We start from the raw sequence: 7,895 nt of genomic DNA on the forward strand, positions 1-7,895 counted from the left end.
GTATGAGTTTATATTAACCTAAATATCTCTTTCGAAAGGTCTTATATGAATAAAAAATTTAATAAATTTTTAAAATTTACTTGTCACGATTTCACGTTATTAACTTAAAATATATATTTATGAAGTGAATAAAAATCTTTATTTATAGAGAGTGACCGATCAAAATTTTACATGAAAAGTATTTAAAAATAATCATATAAAATTATAAATTTATATAATAATAAAAAAATAAAATAAAAATAAGGTTCCCTATTCTCACCACCCCCGTTCCCAAGTCTAGGACCCATCCGATAATTGACTTATACTTGAAGTAATTTTAGGGTCCAATTAGATGGGAGGGCGAGAGAGGGAGAAACTCTAGTGAAGCCCGTTGAATAAGTCAAACCCTCATATTCTGTAAACGATATTTGAGGAAAAAAAAAAACCACAATAAAAAAAGCTTTTAAAGATTAAACAAAAAATTATTCTACTTTTTTTTTAATTCTAGAAAAAAGGAAAAATAAAGCAGCCAAAATAGAATTCTTAAAAAAAAAAAAAAAAACAAAAAGATCGTATTTATCAACGAAAATTAATTAGTCTAAAGATAACACTTTTCCTTTGTTTGTTTGACTTTTCATAATCATAATTTTTTTAAAAAACTTGATTATAATATATCGTTGCTACCAATTCTTTCAATCGTCAAGCAAAGACGGAGAAGAAGACGAAGACGGAGGAGAAGATCTGCCTTCCATTTTTTCAAGCTCGAATCAGGTTCCTTGTTTTGAATTCATTCTCTTTTCTCAATGCCAATGATCTTTTTCTTTCTTTTTTATTTCTGAATTTTCGTTGTCTTAGTTGTTGGCCCATGAAGTGTCACGATCTTGCTCGGACTTGTCATTTGATCTCGTATTGTTGTTTCTGGTTTTAATGTGTATATTGTTTGCCTTAAATCTGTTGCAAATACCTCCTTTTTGGTATATATGAGGAACTTCAAGCGTGGAGGGGATTTGAGTCTTTGACCTTTAAGCCTCCTTTGGACGAGAAAAAACCGCTATGTGAAAAACTGAATGTACATTCAAAGTAAAAATATTTACATGGTGTATGTTATGTATGCATATGTACGTTTTTGTATATGAGCATTCGAAGGTAAAATGCTTATCCGTGTCCATTGACTGCCTTGATATCTGACAAACATCTGAGGTTTTTTGGTGTGCAAGGGTCAAATTTCCAACAGGATCTCAGGTTTAAGGTGATTCAATCAGGAGTTGTGCGGATTCTGTTTGAAGCTACTTGGCTAAGAATGGAACTTATGTTAGTGGACATACGTTTTCTTCGTAGTTTCCTTGTGGAAGATAAATAGGCATAGGAAATAAAGTGTTTGAAATATTCACTGAAATATCGTTTGCTATTTATTTATCAGTACGTTTTATTATAGTTACTTTCCAAGACTGTGAGGAAGGTGCAAGTTTGGAGGTTGTTGTGACTTGTGGTTCACTTTGTGCCATCATACAATAAGTTATTCATCATATAATCACATACATTGAAGCAATATTTTGACCCAAATTTGCTGATGTTAAAATTTGGTATCCTTGTTTTATCAGTTCTTTTGATGGGAGAAGATGGAACACCCACATTTACTGTGGATGAAGCTCTTTTGGCCATGGGGTTCGGAAAATTCCAAATTCTTGTGCTTGCTTATGCTGGAATGGGTTGGGTTTCAGAAGCAATGGAAATGATGCTTCTCTCTTTTATAGGCCCAGCAGTTCAATCTATATGGGGTCTTTCTTCCCATGAAGAGAGCTTAATAACCAGTGTGGTTTTTGTTGGCATGCTAATTGGAGCCTATTCGTGGGGTGTAGTCTCAGATAAACACGGAAGAAGGTGGGCACTTTTGTCATTTTTGTGTTTTTTTTTTTATTCTCAATCTCTGCTTTTGTGAATGTGATTTCATTCTTTAGATGGACTATGCCCAGTATTAACACCTTGTTTTACCACCAATTTAACAGGATGTATGAGTGTTTGGTATATGATGTATTCTTTTTTTCCAGAAGCAATTGACTAGTTAGTTTACATGATATGCTATTTCCTTTCAGAATTTCTGTTTGTCCCCTGAAGCTGGAGAATGATGTTCTGGTTATTATACTCAATTACAGCTTAACTTGTCTGCTCTTTGACTCCTGCATTAGAGTTAAGCTTCTTCCCATTTGCCTTTACGATTTTTTTGTTCATTTCGCACTCTTTTTTAGTGGAGCCCCTCCAAGAATGAGATTTGGACCAAAAGCCTTTTACTTTTTCATTCCATGTTACCTAAAGCAGGCACTAGATTAGTTCTTCCCAAATAGACAAGTAGCCCTTTGTATAAACTATGATTGAATGGAACTATGGTGTTGGATTTCCCTCTGATCATCCTGGTTTGCGAAATGTTTCTTATTAGTCATGTGAACATAGATGATATGGGTTAAGTTTGAGCAGTAAAATTAAGAGGAATTGATAGAATTTTAGAACTCAAGGCTTTCTGTCTGTTTTTCCTTATTAAATTTCTATATTTCTGTTCAACGCCTAAGCTACAAGTCTCTTGTCCACTGTGGAACTCATGGAAAGAGACTGTTTCTGTCTTGCTGTAGCATTATGGCATCTTTTGTCTCTACTTAAGGCAAAAGTGATTCTTTTTTTTTTTTTGACAGAAGCATAAGTGAATTTAATGCAGCTCCTTCTTACAGTATTTTCCGTGCTTTCTATTCTTGTGTTGTTTGATATCCCTTTTCTTTTATTTCTGTCCTTCAGGAAAGGGTTCCTCATCACTGCATTAGTTACTTCTGGAGCCGGCTTTCTGAGTGCCTTGGCACCTAATTATGTTTCATTGATTATTCTTCGTTGTTTGGTTGGTCTTGGTTTGGGAGGTGGGCCTGTTCTCTGCTCCTGGTTTCTAGAGTTTATTCCTGCCCCAAGCAGAGGCACCTGGATGGTTGTTTTCCAAGGATTCTGGACTGTTGGGACAATTTTTGAAGCCTCACTTGCATGGGTATGCCCATGATGTCCTTATTATCTTTCATTTCCTTATTGTTTTCTTCATGTTGTTCTTTTCCATTCAATTTTCTGCAGTTAGGAGCTGCAGGTAAAGTTTGGATAATCTTTGTTGCTTCCAAATTTTGATCTATGATGGAATCCCCGTGATTATTTGGGTCATTAGATTAAAAACCTTGCTTGCCTTGGTATGGTCAAGGCCATGATGGAAAACATTTAGAATTAACCACTTTTTTCTTAAACTTTAGCACTTATATTTTTGCATTGCCTTTCTCTAAGATTATTCTGGTCACTAAATTAGAGAACTTGCTTGTCTTGGTATGGTAAAGGCCATTTTGCTATAGGAAAACATTTAGAATTAATCCCTTTTCTCTTAGACTATGGTCATTGTTATTTTTACATTGGATTTCTTATGTTTTGTCATAATTTCTGCCAACTCTTGCTTTTTCACTTTATTTAGCTGGGGGTTCAGAAATTCAAAACATTTTGAGATTGATTTGCACTGTAAAGGTAAATGATGTTGTTGCTCCATTTTTAGGGAATAGGCTAGAATATAAACTGTGTTTATCCTCAATTGTTTGGTGGCCCTAGGTTGTAATGATTGTTTTTGTCATTGTATGATCTGGGTAAAATAAGCAAGTAGATATCATCACCTGTAGGCCTTGTTCTTGTTCCTACAGATTGTGATGGAAATAACAAATAATTGCAGTGTACTGTTAAGAAAGCTGCATTTCTTTGGCTAACTCACTCAGATTCAGAGTTCAATCATGTTGATTTCCCCCCTTCATTGACGATATTTTTTCTTCTTTCAGTTTGTCATGCCAACATTGGGTTGGAGATGGCTGCTTGCTCTTTCTTCTCTCCCTTCATCATTTCTCCTTCTCTTCTATGGATTGGCACCCGAGTCACCCAGATTTTTATGCTTGAAAGGCAGAAAAGCAGAGGCGCTTGGTATTTTGGAGAAAATAGCTAGATTGAATGGAGCCAAAGTGCCTTCTGGAATTCTTGTTTCTGATCATGAAATTGAGTTAGCAGGAAAGAGTATTCCAATGGAGGATACCCAGTTGCTTCCACCAAAAGATAGTGAATATACAACTCCTATGGAAACAAATCCTAATGCAGGAGGCATCTCATCAGTACTAAAGCTACTTTCACCAGAATTAGTTAGGTCAACTACACTCTTATGGATAGTATTCTTTGGAAATGCATTTTCATATTATGGCCTAGTATTACTGACAACAGAGTTGCACAATGGACGTAACAGATGTGGTCCAAATGAATTGCATTCAGAAAAATCCCAGGATGTTAGCTACAAAGATGTTTTCATAACTACTTTTGCAGGTATTGTTCTCTGCTTGTCCAGTGATAATTTTATATTCTTATAAAAGTTTATTTTGACACTCCTGGATGGCTGCTTATTGACATCTGGCTTTGATTTGGTTCTAGAGTTTCCTGGGCTCCTCTTATCTGCTGCCACAGTGGATAAATTTGGTCGTAAGTTTTCAATGTCAATTATGTTCTTCCTGTGTTGCATTTTCCTGCCTCCATTGGTATTCCATCAGCCGCAGGCTCTAACAACGGGCCTTCTATTTGGCGCTCGAATATGCATCACTACAACCTTCACAGTTGTGTATATATATGCTCCAGAGGTAAATGAGAGTTCTTTTTTTTTTCCCCTTTGAAGAGCAAATGAATTTTCATGTTGTGTCTTTCTGTAGCTCATGTACAAAGACCAGCACAATAAAATTTCAAGATTACTTTCATTTTCTTCTTGGGTTGACAAGATCACATACTTTGAATTTCAACTTGTCAATACTTCAGATCTTTTTAGTTGGTTTTTGTTTTTTGCCCTTGTTTTCCCATTGGAGTGAAGTTATTACATAGAAATATTCAACACAGCTAAGCCTTTTCCCACTTCCTGTATAATTATTATTTCGTTATATTGAATCTGAAGCCTAGCACTTTTGACTGTTAAAGACTGTTTTCCAAGTAAACTATAAAAAAGAATAATGCCATAATACAGTTGAGGAGCCTTTGTTTCACAAAACAGAACAGCTACACCTCTGATTTTTCATATCTCTCAGGCATGCATATGAATGTCCAGTACCATACATGTCAGGGTTCTCTAGTTGGTTGTTTTTCGTGCTAGAATATAGTTAGTTCTGGGTAACTATAACTAGTTTGAAAGCTTTTCCGAATGCTATATTAATGTAGTTACAGCATATCTACGTACGTGATGTGTAATCCCAGGTAAATTCATTTTTAGATAACATTACACAAAATATATTATGAAAAGAGGTAAATTTGTTTTTCCAAACTCAAATATTACCTTCTAAAAGAGATATCTATAAACAGTTGAGTGTTGAACACAATTTTTTGGGAGTTCTGTTTTTTCCTTGTTGATGTTTTTGTATTCACCGTGCCATAGGGGGCAGCAGAAACATGACTAGTAGCCCTTGATCTAATGGATTATGTACAATAAGATGGTTTACACATTGTTTAAGTTCATTACATATCTAAATTTTTTAATATTTTCATTACATTTTGTCTTGAAGTAACAATTTGTTTATTTAATTTAACCTGTAGATATACCCAACCTCTATCAGATCAACTGGTGTTGGAGTTGCAAGCTCAGTGGGAAGAATTGGTGGGATGGTATGTCCTCTTGTGGCGGTAGGTTTAGTGCATGGATGTCATCAAACTGCTGCAATTATGCTGTTTGAGATTGTAATTTTTGTTTCAGGGATATGTGTATTGTTTTTCCCATTAGAAACAAAGGGTCGGGACTTGAGTGATAGCATTTCTAGTTCAAAACAAACGAATCAATTAGTTTAAGTTAAAATAGCAAGTGAGGGCTTGTCCCTTCTGTGTACCATATTCATTTATTACAAAAGATAATAAAAAAAGAAATTTGATTTAGTAGTCTGGTGCTTTTCAATATTTTTCTAATTTCTTTGTGGGACTATATTTTCATTACATTCTGAGAATTGAATAGATCATATGATATGGATTTCTTCTTCCTTGAATATTTATCTTTTGGCTTTGTTTTGGGAAAAGAGAAAGGGGAGAAGGTGGAGGGGATGTTGGTTTGGCCCCGTAACAATTCCCAACCTCACTCTTCTGCTTTCGACGGTATGCATCTCAAGAAGCAAGCAGTTTCATGTACTAGTGTCAGCATTAGATTACATTCTAGAGGAAGCAAGGAATCAAAAGGTAAAACATGAGCCGAATGTATTGGTAAGTTTCATCTTTATCTCTTAAATTCCTTTTTTGGCTGCTTTAATTCTCATTCTTTAGTAGTAGTGATAAAGTGAACTAATATTAACCTAAGGATCCCTCTTATAATAACATCTGAAGAGATATTAGCTTTATATGATTTTGGAACACAATGTAGACTGCATTGTTTGTCCTTTAACAAAATGGAGGAATAGAGTAGAATGCATAGAAGTGCGTAAAAAGGTCAAAACAAATAATGGAATTTTCTTATCTAGTGATGCATGAGAAATTCTCATTGGTTTGTGGAAATGAGGTTAAGGCTTTGGTTTTAGGAGAGAAAATTGGTAGGATGGAAATGATGGATGAAAATGAGAAAGGAAATGATTTTGAGCCATGCTTGGCAGGGAAAAAAGTGAGAGAAAAGAAAACAACAGTGATTGTCCTTTTTTATTCATGCTAATAAAAATTAATCCTCCCAAGTTAGAAAGATTGTTCTTGATGTCTCTGTCAAGGTTAGACTTGATCTGTAACGTACTAGGTTGGAAAGAGGTGTCAAACCTTTAAAAGATGGGGCACCAAAGGGTTTCCAATGATTCCATCTCCGATCAGTAACTCAGTGGGAGCTCAAAAGGAAAAGAGAAGGAAGGGTGAGGGGAAAATGACAAAAAATAGAGAGAAAAAGAGAGAGTGAGTGGGAACAATAAAACTGTTCCTTGGATCACGCACATGTCTCATAACAGGTAGGAGTCCTTTCCCTAGCAGCTAGGAGCTATTAAGAGATATTAGCTTGCCCATTTTAGGGACAAGTAGAATAGCCGATTAATGTAGCTTAGATTATTCGTAAATAACGGAATCATACTTGTTAGTTAGGAGACAATTTGTCACTTTGTAATTAAGCACATAGTACAAGGACACTTTTGTAAATAGATAGAGCAGCATATAAGCTGCCATTGTACTATACACTCGAAAATGATTGCCAAAATTGAAAATTCCAAAAATACTCTCTCTCTCTCGTCAGAGCCCTAGTCCTTGTCTGTTTCTTCCCTCACCCCAGCTTTCATGGAATCAGAGTAGCGACATCTATGGACTCTTGTTGTGATTAAACCCTACACCACCAATTGGTCATAAAATTTCTGCCACCAATCCTTCAATTTTTGTTTTTTTATTCTTTTCTTATCATCGATCATCAAATTATTCATCTCTTTCTAGAGATTTTTTTTTTCAAAGCTTTGTCTTTGAAGAACCATGGCAACCCCTTCAATAGCAAAATTAAACCTTTTAGAAGACCAATACTCGCCCTATTATCTACATCGTGCAGACAATCATGGGTCCGTTTCAATCAACCCAAAACTATCATCCAACAATTGTTGGCTCCATTAGTTTTTGATGATAATAAAACATTTTCATTCATTTGTGTTTAATATTTCTACTTGAATGTGCAGGACAAAAATTGTATGAAAATAATTAATCAATCATTCAAATGCACATATCAAAGAGTATAAGAATAAGAAAGTTACAATTGATCAACAAGATAGAAGCCCCTTAGTCGATTAATGAAGAGTTAGTCAGTTAAGATTTAAATAAGAATTTGATGGGTTAAAGAGTATTGAGAAATAAAACCAACTTAGTCGACCAAGAAATATGTCACGACCCGGAACTCCCATCGAGCCTGTGAC

General features: G+C 35.1%; 1 protein-coding gene across 4 annotated transcripts; it reads left to right on the plus strand.

The window, feature by feature from the left end:
- Window positions 587–5,925, plus strand: LOC18595529 (organic cation/carnitine transporter 7). 4 transcript variants are annotated; one of them, XM_018123883.1, is made up of 7 exons: window positions 587–1,494; window positions 1,581–1,860; window positions 2,764–3,001; window positions 3,816–4,171; window positions 4,268–4,344; window positions 4,450–4,652; window positions 5,590–5,925. In XM_018123883.1, the coding sequence occupies exons 2-7, from the start codon at window positions 1,589–1,591 to the stop codon at window positions 5,836–5,838; spliced, it is 1,395 nt and encodes a 464-aa protein (XP_017979372.1). In that variant the 5' UTR covers window positions 587–1,494; window positions 1,581–1,588; the 3' UTR covers window positions 5,839–5,925. The 4 variants fall into 4 exon arrangements, with proteins under 4 accessions (XP_017979372.1, XP_017979370.1, XP_007023584.2 ...); XM_018123881.1 differs by having other exon boundaries at window positions 588–1,290; window positions 1,415–1,494; window positions 3,816–4,344; XM_007023522.2 differs by having other exon boundaries at window positions 588–1,290; window positions 3,816–4,344.

Source organism: Theobroma cacao, chromosome 6 (assembly GCF_000208745.1).
Source record: "Theobroma cacao cultivar B97-61/B2 chromosome 6, Criollo_cocoa_genome_V2, whole genome shotgun sequence".
Classification (NCBI taxonomy): domain Eukaryota; kingdom Viridiplantae; phylum Streptophyta; class Magnoliopsida; order Malvales; family Malvaceae; genus Theobroma; species Theobroma cacao.